General features: G+C 31.4%; 2 protein-coding genes across 2 annotated transcripts; one reads left to right on the forward strand and one right to left on the reverse strand.

Moving 5' to 3' along the window:
* Positions 1 to 5: 5 nt before the first annotated feature.
* Positions 6 to 20,677, forward strand: LOC132943099 (protein fem-1 homolog CG6966). The gene is made up of 7 exons (XM_061011905.1): positions 6 to 554; positions 12,695 to 12,854; positions 16,694 to 16,894; positions 18,739 to 18,957; positions 19,139 to 19,470; positions 19,573 to 19,979; positions 20,068 to 20,677. The coding sequence occupies exons 1-7, from the start codon at positions 483 to 485 to the stop codon at positions 20,546 to 20,548; spliced, it is 1,872 nt and encodes a 623-aa protein (XP_060867888.1). The 5' UTR covers positions 6 to 482; the 3' UTR covers positions 20,549 to 20,677.
* A 1,632-nt stretch (positions 20,678 to 22,309) lies between these two features.
* On the reverse strand, positions 22,310 to 25,800 carry LOC132943098 (uncharacterized). Its single transcript, XM_061011904.1, has one exon. It carries the CDS (start codon positions 25,480 to 25,482, stop codon positions 22,558 to 22,560), a length of 2,925 nt encoding a protein of 974 aa, XP_060867887.1. The 5' UTR covers positions 25,483 to 25,800; the 3' UTR covers positions 22,310 to 22,557.
* Positions 25,801 to 25,984: the final 184 nt, after the last annotated feature.

The following is a 25,984-nucleotide window of genomic DNA, read 5'->3' on the forward strand; positions in this document are numbered from 1 at the left end:
TTCGTCGACTCGGCCGACCGCCGTCAGTGTCAGTCGTCGCACCGCACCGTCAGTTTGGTTTTCGTTTCTGTTGAGCGACACACGTCGTCGCCAGCGTCGCGATATCCACACGACCACCGCGCATCGCCGAGAGTATTTCCGCGAATCATCACCCGATTCTGTAAGCGATAGACTCTATCCGAGCTTGTGCGCGCGCGCCCCTGTGCGTTTCACTGCGACCAAGTCCGTTACGTGTGCGTGCCCGATTTTGCCACGATTCGGTGACTGTCAGATATTGTTGTAATACTTTTGCTGTCGGGTTTCGCGTCGCTGTCATCCGCCACCCCCGTCGAGCCGTCGTCGTCCGGGTCAGTGCGTGCCTGCCCCCCTGTTGTGTCGTATTTCGTTGTACGCCGATACTTGCAAACACGGCTCTCCGGACGCGCGCCTCGCGGCTGTTGACGACATGCCATCGTGTTAGGTCCGACGACAGCGGATGTAACATGAACGACATTGAAACGATCGCAGCCTCGGTGTTCTATTCCGCCAGAGACGGACGGCTAAAACGATTGCAGGTGAGCGGTGTGCCGACGTTTAGTTAGCAGTTACTAGTTACCCCCAATACGGGGGTGCGATCGGTGGGAGGGGGGGTTGTGTTAATGATAAACTGTTGTAGGGCGAAATGATGTCGGTGCTTGCGATACGCAATCGTTGTATGACGTGTGTTAGCGGTCGTAAAGTCTTAGGTATAGGTACAATTTTTGAGTAAGGTTCTGTAACCATCGATTGTTAAAGTGCTGCCGTCAGTCTGTCCGCTGACTTGATATTCTTCACCTTGGTCTCTGCACTTTCCGTCTTGCCAGTCAGTAGTTTCAGTTGTTGATGAACACAGTGTGCTACCCCTCACCCCGTATTGTACTTTTTATGACAGCTTCTATCCCTGCATACTTGGGTTTTGGATAGCTTTTCTTTTTCCTGTTGACGTTTCCCTTGATACAATTGCCAGTAAAAATATCTAGACATCTAGGTAAATGCATTCACAATTGATATTTGTCTACACTGGAATAATAGTAAGATAGTTTTTTTCTCACATTTGGTTATTTGATTGTATACCTAATTAGTTTGTTTTATTAATATACAAATACCTACCAGGTTAGAAAGTTTTTTTTTAACTGAATTAGGTAGCAGTTTAACATTTGGCTTAAATTTTTAAACTCATCTTTGGCTTTGACATTTAAATGTCATTCTTTAATTACATAAGACCAATATATTTTATTCTGTATTTTACAGAGGTTATCTAGGTACTAACTACATTCCTTACTTATAAAGTTTTAAAAAGTGTTTGATGTATTTATTTTACAGATTTTATATATGTGTAAGTACCTACCTATCATAAGTTTAAAATCAATTAGGTATATTATGGACTTTACAAGTACCTACCAAACTAAATAGGAATATCAACCTTAATTTCATAGTTATTAAAGTTGTAAATTAAATAGGTAGGCGACCCATTAGGTAATGTGCTCATTTATCAAGGCATTTACCTAATAAGTTTTAAATAATAGTTATTTTCATCATAAAAAAAAATTATTTTATAATTTTTCTAAAGGTAAAATAGGTGCCTACTTATATATATTATCTAATTTAAAAAATGTTATTAATCAATTGGTTAAATAGAATATTATTATATAATACATTGCTGAAAACTTGTACATTGTTTTATAGCATAATATTAAAATGAGGTACATGCCAGGTATTACTTCACCTTGCTACATAATATTATGCCTTCTAATTATATTTAATCAGCATATTTTTCCATCATAATACTTTAGTTTGTACCTACCTATTGATATTTTAAGTTTACCTACTTTAACATAATAAGCACAACTTGTAGGTATATAATATTATTATTTTCATATTTTAAAAGTAAGTTATGATAATACTATTTTTTTTTCAGATTTCTCTTAGTAGATACCTACCTTTTGTTGTACTTAATACTTTCATATATTTGTACTACCTACTTACCTACTGGTTTTATGTTTGTTTACAAATTAGATAAACAAGTGGCTATATAATATTATAAATCTCATTTGAATTTAAATACCAATATTAATGCATAATTATACATTTTACTGACATTTAGGAATCTTAATAATGTGAACTTTGAATAATGTTATGATTTATTATTATGACACCTACTGTCTACTGATATAATATAAAGTGAAAACAGTTGTTATTTTCTCAACGAAGTGCTAACTAACTGTTAGGTATTCAAATTAGTTAACCTAATATTATTATATGTATGTAAATCGGAATTTGGGTTTTCCAGATTATTAATTTATGAGATTAAAATATAAAATTTATTTTTCAACTGACATTGTCAAGGTACTATTTTCTTTTCCCGCCAGTGACATTTTTTACACAACCTAGTACGTTGGGGTGTTTTTAGTAGGGCACTTTGAAATGCGATAAAAGTAATTTAATTGCTTAGTGTATCGTCGAAGACGACATCGCTAATAAAAGAAAAATTTAGAATCGTGTCATAATTCGTTTAGGTAAGTAGTGTGTGGTACCTCCTTGCATGTGTACGGTAAAAGATAATATTATGTTGTATAATATTATCGATCGAATAAAAACAATTCGTCGTAGTCGAACGTTGTCTACGTTTTTTTTCTCGTGCAAGTACCTACACAGCGACGTGTGTAATACTTATGCAGTGTGTATGAAATGATGATAATATAAAAGATAATAATAATATAATAAAACCCTCGAAAATACCAATTTTATAATTATTACGCGTGTTCAAACACCGTCGCCGAAACGCACTCGTACCGGCCAGTGCATCGTACAATGATATTATTAAGTAGGTTGGGTTATTTATACTATTGGTAAAATGTGCACAATCACCTCGTTTGTTAATTAAACAAACGATCGAAATCATCCGGATAGCTTGAAACGACAATAATTTATTATTATACATTTTAACGTTCACGTTTAATTAATAATAATATTATCGTCGAATAACATTAATTGCGCCGTAAAAATAACAAAAATCGCGCCCGTTTTTTTTTTTTTTGTTTTTCTCGTACGCAATAAAAAAAGTATATATATAATATATACTATTTTCGGGCGGTACACCGCGGCGACGCTGATTGTCAACATCGTTTTATAAATATAATAAATTAATAATAATAATAATAATATTATTATCGTAGTACGCACACGCACCCGAATTATATTAATAAAATTACTGTGCGTCGACGTGGGGAAAAAAAAATTACGCACGATGGACGCATTGGTCGTATTTTATAATATTTTAATTGCGCACCGGCAAAATATAAATCGGACGTTTTGTGTTTTTTTTCATGGTCGCCACGTGACTGAGACGACGGCCGTCGATTTTCATATCGCGTTTTTATCGTGTATTATTCGAAACCGAAAGAAAACGACGGCGGTTATCGTCGTCCAGTTTTCAGAACGAAAATAATATTATTATTAAAAATATAAACGAAAACGCCGGCGCGTAATAATGGGCAATAGCTGCGTCTTTTCGGACGGCGGCGAGTGTTTACCGCGCGTGCATTTACGCAATTACAGCGTAAACAAAAACCTCCGTCTCGTCTACGTCGTGTCCCGTGTTCTCCTGGCCCTCCGCCGCTGTTGTTTGGCTCTCGGTTTGCTTACTACAACACAATAATATTGCATTGTTGTTACATTTACAACGATATAATATAATAATACTTAAACGGCGGCCGATAACCCATCAACGATGACCTATTAAATCGAAGAGATTTTTGTTCAGGTCCGTTTTCTCCGCAGGTTTTCGGTACGTAGGTATAATTTTTAACGATTCGTAACACTCCACAACACTTATCGCAGAGATCCATTTTTATTTTTATCACCGTGTCCGGAGCCGATTCCGATATTTAAAAAAAAAAAAATCTGTATGTAGCGTGTAAAATAAAAACGTTTCGAACAATTTCGTATTTACGTGAATGGTAATAATTTATCAGCGTTGTTTAATTGCGTTCGACAGCTGCTGCTGCTGCTTACCGGTTATCGACTTCCACGGTTCCACGCGTCGTTACTTCTCTTATCTGAATAGGTACCTACTTAAAATGAAATAATAATAATCGATCATATTATTATTTAGGTTCATTATCCTATAACGGCTTTAATATTATGTTGTACTTCGCCAATATACATTTTACGTTTTTGGATTAATACATTTATACCTATAAGTAGGTATAGTATTAAGTACGTCAGTGGCTGCTATATTATCTAATCATTAATGTGTAACAAAAATTGATTAAATATTATACACACCCACTCTTTGTCTGATATAATAATATGTCTAACATAATAATATTATCTATTCTTTGTTTTGACTTGTAGAATGTAGTGATAATGCCTCGGTAATAAATTACACAAAAGGTCAACGCATTTTTAAAATTTTAAATGAAATAAATTATTGTAACTATTTATAACTTATGAAAGTAACGAAGTTACTAGTTTTGTAATAATCCATGATATCAATACGTAAGTAACTGAAAAAAATAAGAACTTAAGCACCCCCAGTGTTTTCATTAAAATCACGCACTTTTGTGTATAGTTGGGTACTCCTTGGCCATGGGAAATACATCCCTAAACAAAAAAATACGATATTATGTTACCCATACGTGGCCACCGAGTCAGATGGGAAAACCTATACCTTAGTTATGTAGTGTATGTTAGTGTAATGTATTATTCTTGATTCTTATATTCTATAACTCGGTGTACGTTGGAACTGATAGGACGGCAATTATACAATAATAATTATTATTATCCTAACGTTGTAAACACGGCAACGATGAGCGAACCGTTGTCCGTCGTCCAGTTCTTTACTTCTTTCCGCCTCGAGTTTTGTTGCGGTTGCCAACAGGCGGCGTCATCGTCGTCGTGTCCAGCTGTAAAAACGGGTTTCTTTGTGCGCTCGCGAGTTATTTTCATATCGTGCCGGATACCGTCGTCAACGACGCAATTGGTTTGGCTGGCGACCGTTCGTTTTTCAACGAGATCTCCGTCAGTGTAAGAGATACGGAATAATAATATATAAAAAAAATAATAATAAACGTTGGCCGTCGTATCTCCCGAATATTAAACTCGTCACACACGTGTGTGTGTGTGCGCGCGCGCGCGCCTATATTATGTATATATAGCAATAGCCTACCCTACCCACTTGACGGCCACCGCTGGACGCTTTCTTTCCCAACAAATAATAATAATATTATTATATTCAATATTGTTGTCGCGTTTACAAGGTTTGGGTGATCGGGTTCCCCCGCCCCTTGACCTTTATTTTCTATCAAACGACATTTTTTTAAATAATAGTAATAATATTGTGAATAATAAAATCACACAATAACCGATAGCCTGCTACACAATTGATAATACTGTGGTCTGTGAAATGGTACGATGAAAACGTTTCGATTTCGTACTGACAACTGTTCTGTACAATTTTTTTACAAACGACAAGTTGAGTATGTCATCGAGAGGGTTACTATAATACTAAAACCTGATAATGTGTTAAATGTATAGGTAGGTATGTTTGAAAACTGGTAGATTCAAATTTTAGATACTGTTTTTTCAGCAATAATAAGTGGACAAGTAGTATAATGATATGCTCACACATCATTAAAATAAACAAATTAAAATCTTGCAGAATAATAAATAATGGCCAGACTGTCGTTCATAGAAATCGGCCATCCCCAATGAAACCGTTGTCACCGACGAAAAGGTACGATCACGAATTAAGAAATGGGCACGTACTTACACCCCGTAGAGCGTAGTGCGTGCGGCTTATATGCCGCCAGAGTAAGGGAATGGTCAAATAAGGCCTTTGCCGCCGAAGAGAAATCTAGTTCGGGGAAATATAAAAACCTTTGATGAAACTGCCTACCACACTCTGGTATTATAATAATATATTATACCCGTTGTATTATATTAACTATTAAGTTAAAAGTCAAATTACAGTTTGTGGTAGGCCTATTACCTAGTTAAAAAATAATGGCCCCAATATTTTGTTCCCACTGTTTGATATTATTTATGTATCATACATTACTCTGCTTCCACTAACACGACTAGGTACAACCGGCTATGTCTGATCGTTTCATTATAAATTCTGGATAACGGTTTCCGCGACGACCGTTCCATTTTCTACTCTAATCACTCTTTCCCGCCGAATTTCTGTGTTCCAATACCAAAAACTATAATTCTTCGTGTAGGTACAAAAATACTAAATAAAACATAGTCAGCTGTTTTCTAATCAATTCAATAATATTGATTTTGCAATTACACGACTTGTAAATAAATATCTAAATACTATTATTAATGGATTTAAATTTTAAATTAAAGAGTTTAAAATGTTGAGTTATATTTGTATATTTTTGCATTATAAGTCACTTTTGTCACTTAATTGTATAACTTTTTATTTATACCTTATATACTTAGCCCTGCTAATATAATAAATTGTATACTGGCCATTACTGTACTGTCGACTAAGTTCGAGACCACTTTTTTAATGCAACTTTCGTATTTATTACAAAATATACTTGGAACACGACTTCTTGCGCAACTTTCTGCAAAATTGACCTATTCCTCTACTTTCTTTGTTGTTCTTAGTTTCTTATACTTAGTGTGTTCGGCCAACTAACATAGGTAGCAAAATAAAAAACTTCGTCTTAAAATGAAGACAATTTAAAAAAAGGCGGGTAAGTGGATGTCGCTCTGCTGTACAGTAGGTTACTAGTGGGTCACTGTAATGGATGGTGTTAAATTTGAATTCAATGATATAGTATCATTGTATAAGAAAAACGATTTTCAGCGAAAATGGTCAGTCAGCTTATGATATTATTAAGTATTTTGACACAAAAATAAAACACATCAATGTAAAATCAATACATTCATCGTTTCACTCAGAATCTAAAAATGTTCTACTCATTATGAATTAAAATGAGTTGTTCAACTTTTAGTGGTTAGGTACTTTTTAATATTATAATATTAAAAAGTATACATTATATATTATAATATAATAGGTACATGTTACATTGTTACCTATATATTGGATAAATTCTTTAATTAAATAACGAATTAGCACGAAAATATTATAAATTTTAGTACCTAAGACACTATGACCTATATGATAAATGCCTTTTTTCAATAAATTATACAAATAATATAGGTAGCATATTGACAACGTATAAAAACTAAAAAGGCTTTTTTAATTACAAATTGTGTACATTACCGCACATTTTAGTTCGATGTATGTATTTAATTAATGCTATAGGTACTAGGAAGTATTATTGACTTCCTAGCTTTTGCTAAAATGAGTTTTTAATGGTTACGAGAATGAAAAATATTTGTACGCGTGTCCTTTGTTTGTTTTGGTAAACTGAGACAAAAGTAATGATTATTAATAATATACTATTTATATTGTGTGCATACAGTACCTAATCCAAGTACGCAAATACCAAATAGGTACAAAGAAAAGTTGTTAAGCTAATAACTCAACCGATTTTGGTAATGCTTAGGGTTATTTAGTATACTGTATGGGTAAATTTATTTATTTCCCAAATATACGCATTTTGTGTGTGTAGCCGGGTCTACGACACACGTGTTTTGAATCCGCACGTGTTCCGGGCTTCTTGGCATAAACACTACTATATACATACGTCTGATAATTATTGCGCTTGGTCGTTGGCAAGGTTGTTACACGACAATACCTGTGTAATATTATGTTTTGCTTCCTTGTTTCGTTTTTACTTGTTGAATCATGATTGAAATATTATATTATTTAAACCATCGTTGATATAAAATAAAACGCAAATGACGGGTGAAGGGGGGTAGGAAGAATACACTGTTCGCTTTGTGAAAATAAAAAATTGTGCATAGTCAAAGGAATTAAATTTGTTTTCAATTTGAAGCACATTACAATATTACAGTAATATATTGTGTAGCGTGGACGCGTGGTACCTGCTACTTCATAGGTAGGTTTCACACGATTGATTTTTATTGCGCTAACGTAGCTAACGTCAATTAAATAAATGTGTTTCTGTTTACAATGAGATACTTTTTTAAATAGTGTTAACGTCCGCACTATATTTTATCAAATTGTGAGAAATAATAAAACCAGACATTGTTGTGATATAATTTTTTAATTCCATTTGAACCCATTTACCTAAATCTATGTAACTGTATTATTTTCGTTTTTCCATGTTCCTACTTCCTGTCTTACCATAAATATTTATTCTACTTCCTATTATAATATGTGGAGTTATTACCTACTTAGTTTTATGTATATAATCTGTGGTAAGTATAATATATTCCTCGATTGAGTAAACAAATTAGGTATAATTAATTTTTATTATTTAATCAATTATGGTTGCTTACATTAAATCAACATAATAATTTGATAATATTTCTGTAAAGTTAGGTGTTACGAAAAACATCACCGGAATTAAAGTTCTTGTTTATTTTATTCCTATAATATTATATAAAAATAAAAATATTGATTACATTTTAAAATTATACTAAACAATTAGACTAATTGCTTAGCATAATTTATTCAGTTAATATAGGTACTTTAAATGTTAATAAAAAATAAAATTGAATTACTTATAAATAACTTAGTGTGCCATACAATTTTAATGTAGAATTATCACCAATAGACAAAGCATACTTTTCTCCATTACAGTTAAAAATTGAATATCCCTATAGTCTATACCTATCTTATTATAGTCAATTCTAAATGTTCAACGTTATACACCTACTCATCAACCATCAATGCAAATAGTTAAACAAATAATCGTTAGGTTTACCCATGTTGGAAGATTTTTGATTGGCAAAAATGTAGGCATTGCATAATAATTAAATTAATGTAATCAGCAAAATTAAATTAAAAAATAAAAATGATTATAATATTATCTAATATAATATATATTTTTAAGAGGCTACATCAGAACTAGCGACACGCCTTTTGTTTGTTAAATAATAAATATAAACTTTAAATCATAATCTACATTGTTTCAACTAGACATTTAGTTAGTGATTCAGCTTAAAGAATGATAGATGGCAGTATGTACATAATTTAATGAAATAAAAACTGCAATCATTGAGTTGTGCTTATAAAAATTTGATTGAAGAATAGTTTTAAACAAGGTTTTAAATAATTAAAAAATTTATATAGTGCTCTTGTATGCAAAAATAGCCTTGTAGTTAAGAAATTATAGGTACATACTAAAATATACTTATTATTAGTATTTATGTATGCAGTAAATTATTGACTGAAACTTGTATTCTTAAAAACAATAAATGACAACTAGGTATATAGTTATATTTTTATAAATACATGTATGTATATATTATTATATTTTAACTAAACTAAAATTCCATAGGTATTATAATTGTATACTGTTGTTTAAATTTTCAATTAATATAACACCTAATATCTATGTTTTAAGTAGTTATAATCGTTTTCCGCAAAGCTTGTTAAATTATTATCTTATATACAATATAACTATGTAAGTTACCAATTTACAAAATATCTTTCAGATGACTCACCATTTAAAACCAGGAAACTAAATTTCAATTATCCTTCAATAGGTACATAAAACTAAAATTATAAAATAGATTTTAACGTAATAATCTGTTCTTATGACACCAATATACAAATGGAATTGTTTATTTCATTAATATAATAATATAATATATGAAGTAATCTCAGTTACACCTGTTATTTTCTTTAGCCAATCTCATTTTATGAATTGCGTTGTTGTATATCCATATTTATATAAATTAGTATTAATACAGTGAAATTTCCTTATTACAATATCATTGAAGAAAAAAAATGTTCAGGCATTATATAGAAATTGGTTAAAAATAATAACATGCATTTTGTTTTAGTTCTCAACAATATTTTGTTGGATGGCGGTGGGAGGGGGGTTAGTAGCAGTTAGGTATTTTAACCAATACATACAAATCTTGCTACTGAAGTATGTATACCTAATATACTATAATATACATTAACATTTATTTGATTTATAATTAAATATATGTTATCACTTGGCTACTTGTTAACCTAACCCACATGAATTAAATCTTGTAAGTATTAAGTAATTATAAAGCCTAATAATTAATTTTAAAATCAAATTATAACTCACTTGAGCCCCGAGCCCTCCCTCCTAAATAAATAGGGCTGTTTGGGTGCCTATGATGTACACATAACTATTATATCTTACATGTTAAAATAAACTAAGTAGATAAGAAAGTCCATAATGGATAACAAAATATGGATTACCTATAACAATGTTATAACTATTTTTAGTAAATCAATTAAATCCCCTGTATAATAATCATTACACTTAAGGCCAGTTGTACCATCTTCGATTAAAGTTAACCGAAGTTTAATTGGCCAAATTTACTCAGTTATAAAATCGGTTATCACCTGATAAAGCGTAATCAAAGTGTAACCGTAGACTGGCCCTTACAGTTATCAACAATAATTTATTATAATTATTATAATTCTATAAAATTAAGTTCACAGAATGCATAATAATAATAATAATAAAGCTTTCTATGGCAATGGCTAGGAAGTGAAAGGTAGAATGACATTAGATGTGATTCACAACTTTGTAGGTATACAACACACTTCACAGTGAACATTAAAGTTAGTGGACAGTTCAATACCAAGGTCAATATTTTTTATACCGACACAACAGTCTATACTCTTTAGAGTGTGTTCATGTGTATCTATGTGGAAATAAAACAATGAAAACTAACAAAATTAATATTATTGATAGTTTATTTTTTATTAAATGTTACCTGTTTGTTATAAGTAGATATTCATTATATTACTTATTTATACTATTATAGTGGGTCTCAACCTTTTATATCCACATACCATCTATACAGTTTGTAAAATTTCAAGTACCATTTGACCAAATAATGTTTTTTGCTTATCAAAAATGAATATGTTATTTTACATGTAGGTATGGAAATTTATTTTATTAGGAACTACACAATTTTGGTAATATAAGAATTTAATGCATAAAAAGAAAATGAAATATGTACAATTGTTATTTATATTATTATTAATATCAGATAAACCAAATAATATTTATTGTGAATAATCTACCTTACATCCATTCCTTTTTTTTAAAAAAGGGAGATTTTCTTAGCGTATCACCAACGAGCTTTCCGAGTACCATAAGTTGAGAAACACTGATCTATTACAATAGTTTTGAGTCAAAACTTTTCACTTTGATCAAAATTAAATCAAGTTAGATTTTCACTTTATCGCCTAATCTGAGCAGTAAAATAGAGAATAAAATGTAATATTCATTCTAATAAATGTACAAAAAAACAAAATATAATCATTAATCTGACCATTTTAGAAATTGCATGCATGCATTTAAAAATGTAAATCAATTTAAATTGTTCATAATTATTTATTTAATTTGAATATATTTTGTCTTAAGTTGTCAAACATTTATTACCAATTTGCTAAATATATGTTAAAAATTTATTTTTAATTAATTATTAATTAAAAAAATTCTAGTTAAAATAGTGCTAATGTTTTAGTTATTTTACTGAAGTTAATTTTATTTAAACTAGATATTTGTATTTTATTTGTTACTCAATAACCTATAACATGTTAAGAAATGCTCTTGTATTTTTAATATTTTAATATCAGTTATTTCAAGGTAAAATAATATCCTTGTTAAATGAGTTAAAATAAGGTACTTTATGTATAATCCCACATATTTATAAATCTAATTTATTAACAAAATATTAGTTGATTGAAAATCTTGTGTTTCTTATAATTTTAAATAAAGTCTAAAAACTTGTTCTAAAATAATACTTCTTATAAAACCAAATCACACGTAGTTGGTATTATCGAGTTTAATTTAAATTAATACTTTAATTATATCTAGTTATTAATTTATTAGGTACCTATAGGTTAGGTATGTATCTCATTATTCAAAAACGTTAAACAGGTTTAATATTTACAATTTCTAGCTTATATTGAACAATGATGTACAACTATCTACTGATCTGCATATGTTATGTAATTAAATAGGTATATTATGTGTGTTTCATATAAGGTATGGAAATAAAAATTATCATCTTATTTAATATTTATTATAATTTATCTTCTTAAGTCTGTCATCAATATTATCTACAATATAAGTAGGATAACTGAGTTCAATGTCTGAATTGAGTGCACATGTGACTTATCAATATCCCACTACATTTTACTTAGAAAAAATAAATGTACTGCTTTGTCTCCTTGCTTTCTTGCCTCTCTTCCTTTGTCTTGTCGGAATCATCAAACATGTTCAATTATCCTCATAAACGTGTTATTTTTTTTATCGAATTCATCTCAGTAATTTATTTGGATCAGCCTTGAACTGTATGAAATGACCACAATGTTGTACCATGTATGGAAGTATTTATTTATCGGCAAAGTCTAGTTGCAGGTAGCCCGTTCCCTTGACCCTACCTTATAAGCTACAGTACACTTATGGAACTTAAAAACGTGACTGAACTCTGCTTCCTGGTGGTGACGAATGTTTGCCAATTTTAGGGTTTAAAAGTCTTGAATGTCTAATGTCTCCATTAATTGCTCTTGAATATAACTCAGTTTCACCATAAATGACCTTAATGTGTTTGTTTTCAGTTGCTGTTGGAAGGCAAATCAGCTATGGAAAATGCTAAACTGTTGAAAACCACGACAACTGGCGCTACGCCATTGCTGATGGCCTGCAGACACGGCCACTACGATATAGCCTTGTACTTAATCAAAAGACACAAAGTCAATATCGAACAAACAGGCTCAGGTAATAAATTTATCATTGCTCGATGCATAACCTTTTACAATATTAGGTACGTCCTTTGATAACACTGAAATTCCGATTTTATCTATTTCCTTTATAAATATTACGTTTATCAAATCTATCAAATTATTTACTTCTAAATTCCTAAAAATATATTATGTAAACGTATTAATGTGTCTATTGATAATTCATTTGAATCTATTTTATCTCAAGTATTTTCATATGATAATCTTTAAATAAAAAAAAATAAAAAGTATAATCGAATTTATGATATTATATTTATGAATTTTTCTAGAAACTAAAAATTACCTAGTATACATTTAAAAACAACGTTTTTCTTTGAGTATAAAGTTTAAATTTGACGCAAAATATAAATTTCAAATTAATATAATGGGCCCAGATATTGATAACTATAAATTGCTGTTAGATAAAGTCTATTTATATAGTCCGTATTTTGAGTACCTAACACCTAATAAACATATTTGCATTTTATTTATGATTGAAATAGTTATTATGTCTTTGTTTAATACTTCAACAAATCGATCAATAAATTTTAAGTGCGGGCTTGGTAATAATATTATATTTCTAAACTTTATCTCTGGTTAAACTTATAGCTTAGTTTGTAATTGTATTAAAAAAATTTGTTTAACAGCTGTAGACCGATAACAGTAATAAATAAATAAATGAACATTTATGTTACATTGCAAGAGCATATTATTATCTAATAAATTTATAAATAAATATATTTTAATAACTATGTTTGTCTGTATCTATTTATTGGGAATAAACTAATAAGTAATAACTTACTATACTGGAACCGCCCAAGCTATGAGTATAAAATTTGGTCAGTAGTTTCGTTTTATGACCCACTAAGAAAGAATTTTCCAAAGTTTGAATTATAAAGAGTCCCTCAAACAAGGATTTTGAGATTCACGACGGAAATTGTTATTTGTTTGTATATAAATGGTTATCATTGGTTACTCGGTAAGATAAGGTAAAAGCATGCATCAAATTTTCGCGTTTACATGGCCTCGATTAAAAAAACTATATCTTAAAACCAAATATATTATGTTTCTAGCTTATATACTCAAAAACTACTCAATTTGATTTTGATGAAAATCTCTATTTTTGATCTCGTCAAGGCGTGTTTACCATAATTGTCATATTTTTTAATCTTTTTAATTTTTATTCAATATTGAATGATGTAATATTATAATAAGCAATATTATAATTTATAATTTAAATAATTTCTACGGTTTGCTTATAATTACATAAACGTAGTTTACTTAACTTGCTGCTGTAATTGTTTTGAATAATTATTGTTTTTATTATTATTTAAAGCTATTTAGATACTGTTTTTACTGAATAGAAATTGTTAATTATATAGTTATTATTATTTTAAATTCTCGAAATAAGATAAGTTTATTCTGTGTATTGATCATGTTGAGAATGGAAAATTATAAGATGTATTTTAAAATATTAAACTAGTAAGTAATAAACAATACAAATATTTATTGCCAGCATTTAAAACGTAAATATCGTTAAATCCGTACCTTTAAAGGCATATAATTGTACAAAACATTCACTTCATACATATTTCTCATAATCAAAAAAGGTCATCAATAGCTTTTCCGTTATAAATTTATAATATAATTTATCTGTCATGACAAACCTCACATAGCAATTCACTGTTAAAACAACTGTCAATTTTATATTTCTACTATTAATTCAATTCTTGAAACAAATCGAAGAATCAATGAACATTTTAAAGAATTTTTGGGTTTTTCTTATGCTTGTTCGATTTTTTTTTAATCAATTACATTTCTTGACTCATAGATTTTTTTGTGTCGTAGTCTATTTGTATTTTGTAATATGTATAATTTATATTACATTTGAACTCAAGTACCTATAATATATTATTATAATCAGTAGCTGCTCGTGGCCAATGGGTTTATGAAGAAAAAGTGCACAATTATACATTTAATTACGATAATAACACATAAATATTATTGTAACAATTTCTTCCCTCGTTAAATAATAAATATTATATTTAATTGTTGGTTATAAATGAAAAAGCAATAAATACAATAATATAATATTATGCCAGTTGTGTATCAATTTATTAGTTGTTAAGTTGTTTCGTTTAAAGTTTAACCCGACGAAATAACAACTTGGTAAAAAAATAATATCACTTTAAATAAAAAATATGATCGACAACAAGACGTATACTTTTACCAAAGATTCTTTAGGTACGTGGTATGCAAATATGCCATGCGCATGCACGCGCAGGTCTGCGCCACAGGCGAACGGGCGGCCACCGCGGTCTACAGAGTTCAGACTACAGACATGTCTGTGCAGGTCCGTTCGGTTTGCCTCATGTTTCGACATGGAACGGTTCTCGTGTGGTATTTATACGTTTTAGTCAGCAGCTGCCGTGGCACCATATAATAGGTGTCGAGTGTCATTATTATTCATTACAATTTACAGTTTACACTTTACAACCGTAGTATTGTATTATACCATTGAGGCGCCGATACTGGAGCTGGTGATTTCGTGTCCGAAAATGCTGTTGTGAATATATTTTTACTCAATAAAATATATTTCAAAGTTACCTACGATAATGTTGAACCGACCACTAATATGTTTATCATCGTTAATCGTGTCGATGAGTAGAAAGACCCGTAGCAAATTTTGAGATTTTAATTCCATAATATATTTAATAACTGTGTGTTTTGTAATAAAATATATATAAATACACATTTAACAATAACTATATAATTTATTTTGAATTAATATCAACCTTTTATTTTGCATATATTTATTTTGTTGAAAACATAGGTATGTTTAATATGTTTTAAGGCATATAATTGCATATTTTGATATTTTTAAATGCATATTTTAATGAAATTTTGGTTTTTAACATCCGAGTTCTAGTTATTATTTACTATATTTTAACTGGTGAAAAGGTAAATAATATTTTTATTATTTGGCGTTAGGTGCCAAGTAGTCTACCTATACAGTGCGGGACACCATCAAATTCGTAGCCTTGTGCAAAATTTACCGATCTTGTGTCTTCTGAAGTTATAAATATAGTACCACCATTTTTTTTTTAATTTGTAACGATTGTCTTTTTAATGTTCTGTCGGTATTTGCTGGAGAAGGAGATTTGCCAATCTATACTTTGAATGCTTGATAACAATAAATAATAATAGAATTAGAATGGACTATAAGTTCATAGTTTTTATAAAACTAAATAGTTAATATAAGTATAAATAAAAAATAAAAATGTAAATCTTTAAATTGTGTTTCATAATTAAAATGCTACAAAACATTCCTTGAGTCCATCATATAAAAATTGTTCCTAAACAGATATTATGTGATATATAGAGCATCGATAATCACAAGTTAGTTAGGTAAAATGTTAACGATTATTAAGTGTAAAATATATTTTATCATACATAAAATGTTTTGAACATTTTTGTGAATTTTAAGAAGAAGAGTGCATGATAATTTTATTTCTCAACAATTCGTGATTATAAAAATACCTTGAACTTAGTCGCGCTAAATTTGTGTTACCTACTTATTACAATTAATTTATTGTCATACTGTGTTTAAAAAAAAAATACCAATGTAATATGAAGCTAAACCCAAATAAAAATTATTTTATTTTATTATCAAACCAGGCTTTGATATAATTTTTGTAAAAATGAATGAATCGGTGGCATTCAATAAATGAAGTGTTTAGGGAAAATATTTTACTATATTATAACTTGCAAGTGATTGCAGCTTGAAATAGTGTTAATAATGAAGTTTTTGTTTAAAACCCTGATTTTTGTTCGCAGTTATGTTTGACGGTGAAACAATAGAGGGAGCGCCACCGCTATGGTGTGCGGCCGCTGCTGGACATCTGAACATAGTAAAACTGTTAATCAGAGAAGACGCCGTGGTGAATTCTACGACCAAAACGAATTCGACCCCGTTGCGCGCTGCATGCTTCGACGGACACTACGAAATCGTAAAATATCTTGTCGAACACGGTGCAGGTGTGTTGTTTGCTATTCGTTTGTGTACATCATTACTACTACCTAGCCGTCCTACCTTAAAAATGTCTCATTCTTAATCCCCAGGGAGGGAGGGTTCTGATCGACTGTCACGTGAATACGAGATCGTAAACGCAAATGTGATCGGGTGTCACAAATCACAATGTGTCGATGTATTATTAATTATTATAACATAATAGTACACATATTGATGCAAATAAAAAAATAGTTAATCATTAACAATAAGTTAAGTTTTTAAATTTGTGGGTGGTATAAAGGCCCGCGCACATTGTAATAAATTTGTAGTGGTAGCCGGTCCAACTGCATTTTACCTCCGCCGATGCAGCGTGTGCTGACCTTTGAAGGTTAATTTCGAATATTGTCGATTAATTCACGATTTGCGCATGACTTGTAAAACAACATTAAAAAAAAGAACACTTCATGGACAGAGGAGTGTAATTTGTACTTGCATTTTTTTAACACGAATTTCTCTAGCACTTCAAATAAGCGTTGAATACTCTAGGTGACTAGGTCAATTGCCACCCGTTGGTATTTAGGGATAGAGGACAATTGCCTCCTCTATACGGATAATTCTCACCGATAATGTATTTTGACAAGCATGACTTTACGTTACATTTTTTTTAATTCCACTAACATAACAAATGAAGAATCTTTTAGGTATTACATTTCAAGCTTTTGGTATTAAAAAATTGTTAGTAAAATCTAAATAATGCAAGACGAGGAATCCAAACTTATTTCAAAATCCATATCGCGTAATTAAGATTTATCAGTATTAATTAGGGAACGTAGAAATAAATATGGATCTTTTTTAGCAAGAAAAACAGTTCTTTTCGAACTTACCTTCAAGTGTTTTTTAAATGTCCTATTTTTCTGGCGGCTATTAACAGAATGCCGTTGTGTTATTATACACTAGTGCATTGTGCGTATTACTTTGCGCATTGTGTGTATGCTCTGGGAAATTGGAAAGTCGAAATATGACACAATCCGCACCTTGGTAATTAAATCATTATTAATAATTAATAAATATTGACAGAAATCGTGAGGGGGCTTGAGGGGCCCTAAAGACCCTTGAGGATCAACCCTAATCCCCTAATAAATTCTGTCAAGCCCCTTCTTTTTTAGTTGTGTGGGATCGAAGCCCACCCCCGCTCACATGTTAATAATATTTAGCCCCCCTGACATTTTAATGGATTTCCGCCTATATGTAATTACCACTTCGATTTGCATTCAATTGAATTTCAGTTTAATCGTACTTGGGTGTTAGTTTAAGGTTTAAACTCTACACTTAACCTAATCGTGTTAGTAAAAACTAAAAACAAATTTGAAATTTTTACCTACACTAATGCGCACCACGATGTCTATATTATATATTTATTTTGTCTATTTATATGTATTATAATATTTGCGAAGCGGACAAGTGTAATTTATTATGTAAAAATTAATTATGGAATTTCCCGCGTACGTGCGACACTCGCGTACACACGTCTTTTTAATCGTCACCGTGAAGGTGAAATTTATTAACTGCGGGAATGACAAACTGTTGTTTTTCTTCGTCGTCTAATTACCATTTCTTCGGCGGCGCCCATTCAATAGTAGATAATCACTCGGGAGAAAAGCGTATTCTGTTACCTGGACAAATTATTTCCATGTAATTATTATAGCGGCTAAGTGGCGTCGTAATCACTTTTTATGAGTCGTAAGATGTCGTACGTATAGTTCAATTTACGCCTGTTTCGCTAAAATTATAGTAGATGGTTGAATAATTTTACTCTGACGATGGTATTTTCACCGCTCTCGACTAAAGTCTTATTTTTCTATTCCCACAGACATCGAAGTATCCAACCGTCACGGTCACACGTGCCTGATGATCGCTTGCTATAAAGGCCACTACAAAATCGCCAACTTCCTGCTGGCCTTAAAAGCTGATATCAACAAAAAGAGCGTCAAAGGCAACACTGCGTTGCATGATTGTGCCGAATCGGGTAGCCTGGACATATTCAAAATGCTCATACTCAATGGGGCCAAAATGGAAGTTGACTCTTATGGTTAGTGCTACTCGATTGTATTATTATGTTATTACCACATGTTTTAATATTATTTTAATAGTAAAAATGGTACTGCGCAATTGGGTGGATGATTAGAGTGCCAAAAAAAGCACCGACCACATCGTCCTTGTGTAGGTGATTAATAATAATTCTCATTTGTGTTTTCTGTTTATATTTACAGGCATGACTCCGCTGTTGGCTGCGTGCGTGACCGGTCACGCAGACATTGTCGATTACCTAGTTAAGAGTAACAACTTGGTGTCGCGCAAAGAGAAGATCGAAGCCCTGGAATTGCTTGGTGCCACATACATTGACAAGAGGAGAGACTTAATTGGCGGTTTCGACTTGTGGAAACAGGCCATGGATCTGAGGTTCAGTGAGGACGACGACGAACTGGACATACCGAAACCGGACAACGCACTGCCCATTGAAGCGTATGAATGGGCTCAGGAAGTGAAAAACCACGAGGAACTCAACGAACTGTTGTCTGAACCTGACGAGATGAGGATGCAGGTAAGTTATTTCTACCCATCTCACCAGACACCACCCATGTTGGTCTGGGGCTCTGAACATTTTGTTTAAATTTCATCATTTTTTAATGTTTTCTTTTTCCAGGCTTTGTTAGTTAGAGAACGGATCCTAGGTCCTACGCATCCGGACACCAGTTACTATGTGCGCTATCGAGGTGCTGTTTATGCTGATGCCGGAAAATTTACACGGTGCATATCTCTGTGGAACCATGCCTTAGACATCCAAAGAGGTTCTCTTGAGTCTTGCCACCAGATGACTGTCTCTTCATTCTTCTCCTTTGCCGAACTTTTCTCTTTCATGTCTGATGCATGCGCTACCAACGACAACAACGGGTACAGACAAGTTCCGGCGCTTTTAACTTTCGAGGACATCATTCAAGTCCTGGTCAAAGCTGTCAATGAATTATGTGAACCAAAAGTGCTGCCATCGTCATTCGATTTATCTCCTAGATTATTGCTCATTTCATTGGATCTCTTTAATATGGCTCTCAAGTATGTTTATGTTTTTTTTTTATAGTAAATCAAGTATGCTTGTACACTATAAAATGTATTTTAATTCTCTCATACGGTTTATATTTAGATTGATACGGAACGATGATCATTCTCACCTGACCCACCGCTTGCTGTATCGTTTGAATAAGTGCAAAGTTGTAGGACACCTTGGTCAGACTGCTCTTCATTTGGCAAGTGCGCGTAAAACTGCTCTGGCAACATCCCGGCATCCCCAATCCATCAGCGCTGAAGATGCGTCTATGTTGTTGAGAGCGTTGCTCAAAATTGGCGCTGATCCCAATGCGCGTGATGAAGAGGGTAATACACCGCTCCATTTAGTGTCCTCCAAAGATATGACTACCATCAAACTGCTTTTGGGCGGTGGAGCGCATTATGATTCTGTCAATGCAGCTGGTCGCACATTCTGTGACATGCGCAAAGCCACTCCGCATAACCCGCTGTGCCACACATCTTTGGCGTGCCACGCTGCTCGCGCCATACGCAAAAACCGTATACCATTCATTGGACATATACCAGTCACGTTGTACGAATTTGTGGAAAAACACTAGTAAAATAGACATTAGAAGACGTACATGTATGATGATGGTTTGATGTTTCTGTAATTTATTATTGTATGCACGCAAAATGAAAAAAAAAATTATTATTATTTTATCTAATAAATCGTTTATAATCTTATAGTACAGACTACTACTATAATCATTAATCAATAAGAAAAAAAACTCAACTGGAAACTGTGTGTTTTCATGTACGCAGTTGTGTGTATACCCTTCTTATTTGTTCTCTGTGTTACTTCAATTTACTTTTATTATATAATGTTATAAATAAAGTAAACAAGCATTTAACCGCCCTGTCGGCTGTCACTATACTGTCAAATATCAAAATAACAATATAACATTTTTCTGTACAATATATATTTTCTTCTTTATTTTATATAGAGAGAATAGACGTTTTAATGCTATTTTTATTTAATATGTACATTATAGTATCTATAAACTTTGTTTACATAGATGAAGTTTAATAATTCTATTTTATAATAAATATATATTTAAAAAAAAAAAAAATGTTATTTGAGTGTTGTGTTTAAAAGTATTTCATAAATACAGATCAAAAACTCCTACTCTTCAGGCACAGATGTTATATTAAAATGACCTACTCCTTTCACAACAGATGTTAAATATCTTAAAAAAATTGCTAAACTTTGAGAGTGATATTGCTAGGACAATAATTACAGTTTTATTGGAATACCCATTTGAAAAATTAAATTGACATAAATGTTTTGTTTAAAATGTTTGTTATTACTGATTACTGCTGCTTTCTTAAAGTTGAAAAAGTGGTATTATTAACTACCATTTTTTTATATATATATATACATTCTGTATAAAATGTTTTTACAATAAGCAACAATAGATTGAGGGATAAATAAGTGTTCTTGATTAACTTGATTTAAGAAAGTATTCAGTAATAGGACTTAATGACGTGGTTTAGTCGACAGACTTGCCACAAATACCAGTTATCCTTTAAACGCTGATCAGGGTCACATGGGATTGTTTGGGAAGAGGTTTTGACGATCTAAGTATAGACTAGTTAGATAACGAACATTTTGGGCAGTTGGGGAGAGGTTGTTTGACGAGTGTGATAGTGTGGCAGTTTATATGTCAAAGTATGAACGTGCAGTGGATGGATTTGGATATTTGGATTTATTGACTTTGAATCCCCACTCTTTGTACCATGCCGAGTTGTGTTTGGATCCTATTGGAGGGTTAGGATAACTTTATTATCAGTAAAGTCACCAGTGATACTAAAGTTGGTAGCGAGTTGGCCTGATGTGTACAAGTTGAATAAGAGAAGTACTGCCACAGGTCCTTGTGGGACTCCAGCTCTAATTAATGATATGTCAGAAAGGCTGAGACATATCGTACAGAGAAATGTTTATCTTCTAGATAGGACTATTAGTATATACCATTTTAATTTTATTAGTTAATATTATATATTATAGTTACTATACATTACCATGGCATTACAGATTTTATATATCTTACTAATGCTCCTGGTTTTCAAACTTTTTAGCCAATTTTGCGCTCTTTGGTACTAATATTCAGCCAGTTCTAGTTCTTATTGATAACCAATTAAAAACTCATTCAGCTTGGCAAAAACTCAACCAAATACGATAGTAAACAAAACTGACAATGCAGATTCAAGAAAGTTATATGTACAATAATATTATCTATAAACATTTATGGCTTGTATGGTTAGCAGGAGCCAAAACATGTATGAAGGTGGATCTTATGTTAAAAATAGTTAGACAGGAATTTCGTACATCATATTTATAATTAAACAAATAGTCCGATTATAATTTAAAAGTATTGTTGCTATTATCAATACATTATTAATAAGCATATTATTTTTATAAAATTAAAATTGAAACAACAAAATTAATGACATTAAATTGTTAATATATTTTTATTTTAAAAGGCTAGTAGTGCCCTTGGAATGGGCTCGAGAATTTTGAGAAATGTGTACAATTAATATTTAAAAATAAAATAATTAATTAATTAAATTAATCACTATCATCTGAAGTTAATTCATATGTATTTGCGTTGAAACTTCTCTTGAAAACTTCTGACAAACGTTTCATTGCATCCAGTTTTGTACTCTGAAATCCTTCTATGCTGTCGTCTTCATCATCACTACTTAAGATTATTAAATTTTCTTGTGTAAACAAATCTTCATGAACTTCAACCATGTCCGGTTCTTCGTTGATGGTCGAAGGTCCTTGAGTCTGCTCTTTATCCATTTCCGTGACATCAAGTTCCTTTTCAGTAACATCAACTTCCTGTTCAGAGGCTTCAACTTTCTTTTCATTGATTTTTTTCATAAAAGATTCCTTTTTCCGTAGAACTGGATCAAATTTATTTTTTATTTTTTTCAAATATTTAGAACTGTTTTTGTCATCCGAATGTTTTAAATATTTGATCACATGCAACAATTTTGGGCCAATTGTGTTAACCAATTCATCATTGTTGTCAAAATCAATTTCTAACTTGTACAGGGTATCTACTAACATAGCCGTGAAGGGCTGGTTTTCGTCTAATAAATAATCAAGTATGTAACATGCCAGTTCACCATGAGCGTTAATAGCCTTTTTTTCATTCTTGTACATGAGTCCTCGAGTAAGGTTCATTAAAGTTGAGTTCACTTCATCTATTTTAATACCCAACTTATCCGCTAAATGGTATTCATTGATTTCTTTTAACACTGGAACATAGCACATGGCCAATGCACTACTACTTGAATCAATGTAAAACACATAAGATGTAAAGAATTTCACCAAATGATTGTATATACTGAATGATTCTCGTGATAAACGTTTAAACCATATTAACAAAAGTTTAGATAGTAAACTAATTGACTTGACTTTTTTAAATATCAATAAGTCGCAAAAACCTTTTACAACTACTGACTTAAAACTACTATCATCGACATTATAATCAATACAGTTAACTAGTAATGGTAAAATATTGTCAACACTAAAGTCATCTTCATATTCTTCGTCTGTGTCCAAGTCATCATTCATGTCAAAAGTTTTGAGATCGTAACGCATGAACAATTCAAACATTATTTTGAATAACAAATGCCTATCAGTCATAGGTTTTGCTATTTCAGCACATAAAGTATTCATGTGTACTTTGGCTGCAGGAGCATTATTTACCAACAAGTATGGGGCAAGAGAGCGAATTGCTTCCATTCGTATGTTTACTTTAGTACATTCCAAGTATCCAACAACAATATTCTGAACAATATCTGTTAATAAGGAAAGTTCAATACCAACTTTTGGTAATTGTTGAACTTGAAAAATCAGTTCAAAGACCTTAAGTACATTTTTCACAGCCATATCCACTAATATCTTTTCTTCTGGCAATACATTTATTTCTTTATGCTGTTTTTTTAATTTCTTCAATTTCAATATTAACATTCCTACTTCCTCTGTAGCTGGAGATTCATTTTTCAATAATTCTTCAATTTTATCAGTTTCTAATTTAACTTGATGTTCTAACAATTCTTTTGTACCAACTTTATCAACTAAAGGGTATACATCAATTGTTCTTGTTTGAATTTTATTTAAGATTTGCTTAAGATAATTTAAAAGGTCTTTACCATTTTTGAAAGTCAAACCTAACAATACTGCCACAGATTTTATAGGCTTTACAGACAATTGATCATCCAATATTAAATCTAAGCAAAGTTTGTTTAGACTTTCTGCCCCGACATCGTCAATTGCAAATGCACTAGTCATATCCAACAACTGTATCAATATAAATTCATTACTATTCGTAGAATTAAAATAATAATCGCGTATATAATCAGAAAATTTTACCAAATCTGGTAATAAAACATCGATGTAATAATCCTCAACATGTCCTTGGTTGCGAGCTAATTCAATTTTTTTCTCGGTAGTTAAATATTTGGCTATGCATTTCCAAAGAAAAATTTTTTCTACACTTAACTTATCAAATGCAATCATTCGTGAATCTGAATTTAAATATTCATTTATTAAATCTAAAACCTGACTATCATAATAGGTCTCAAATATTATATTCAGAGCTTTTCCGCATACAATTTCATTATCCACTCCCAAATTGTTCAATAACACTACAAAATCATTATTACAGTCATCTAACCATCTCTCCAAAAACCGTTTTTTTACAAATGATTTGATAGATTCATTTTTATCTTCCAATCCTATTTCCAATATTGTTTGTCTTTGTTTGGATGATAACCTTAAAAATGGATATTCCAAGAAACGATTGTAAGCTTCTCTTCTGACATTATCACTAACATCAAATAATGTGTTTTTCAACATTTCATCAATAACATTGTTAAACATTGCGATTTTTTTAACAATAACTGTCCTAACTTCAACGCTAGAATCACAAGTCATATGGAACATGAATTTTTTAACAACGGGACATTTAGGATTGTCTGGAGTTTGCAACAGATTTAAAGCATGTGCAGCTTGTGCTCGTACTTCTGGTTTCTTGTCTTGCAAGCGGTCCAATAACAACAATGTTGCAACGTCACATAGTTCTACAGATAATACTGTTCCTTCAGTCATGTGATTCAACAAGTGGTTAAGAAATAGACAAAACCTCCATCTGATAGCTTTATCATTGGAATTTCCATACTTACGACACAATTGGAAAAACTCGGATATCAAATACAAACCACTACGACCGTCCTTGGTTGAGTGTTCAGATATTATAGATAAACCATTAGCAGCAAACTTAATCATATTGTTGACTGTTACACAATGGATGGTGGTTTGTGAAACTATAACAGACATAGTTGAATCCATGAACAGTGCAAAAAATTCTGCCCAATTCATTTCAAGAAATTTGTCTTTAAGCATTTTCAGCAAATTTGGCTGAGGACCAACCTCGCCCGCCTTCTCAAACAATTTCACAATAGATTTCTTTAAGGCCATTTTTTGAATTTTAAATGTTAATACTATGCATGTAAGTTAGTATTCAATGTATGAACACTATGTTTCTATTACACTCCTATAGTCTACACAAATGGAAAATTTAAGTATCGTTTCACAAAATACACAGTCAAAAGTATAAATAATTTACTCAGTACTCACTAAGTATTATAGTATTCTGAATATTCACTTATAAAGAAAAAAATTACAATAAAAATCGACAAATCATTGAATCGTTAACAACACTAAATAGTAAACTAGTAAATTCAAAACTACCACACAACTGAATCGTACAATTAATACGATGTAACAACCATCATGTTCATCCGTTCATCGTTCATGTATTCGGGCGGCTGGCAGTTATTCGAAAATTATAATAATGATAAGAGTGGTTTATAGTTTATACCACGGTTTAAGATATCATAGTCCGTGGACAGGACGCCGCGTCCATAATATCAAACCATATTTTTTTTTATCATGGATTGTATAATAATACATTCCATGA

This window comes from Metopolophium dirhodum, chromosome 4 (genome assembly GCF_019925205.1).
Source record: "Metopolophium dirhodum isolate CAU chromosome 4, ASM1992520v1, whole genome shotgun sequence".
NCBI lineage: Eukaryota > Metazoa > Arthropoda > Insecta > Hemiptera > Aphididae > Metopolophium > Metopolophium dirhodum.

Coding starts and splice junctions, on each gene's coding strand:
- LOC132943099 (XM_061011905.1), top strand. CDS start 483: ATGAACGACATTGAAACGATCGCAGCCTCGGTGTTCTATTCCGCCAGA. Junction 16,895..18,738: donor TCTTGTCGAACACGGTGCAG/GTGTGTTGTTTG, acceptor CTATTCCCACAG/ACATCGAAGTATCCAACCGT. Junction 19,471..19,572: donor CTGACGAGATGAGGATGCAG/GTAAGTTATTTC, acceptor TTCTTTTTCCAG/GCTTTGTTAGTTAGAGAACG.
- LOC132943098 (XM_061011904.1), bottom strand. CDS start 25,482: ATGGCCTTAAAGAAATCTATTGTGAAATTGTTTGAGAAGGCGGGCGAG.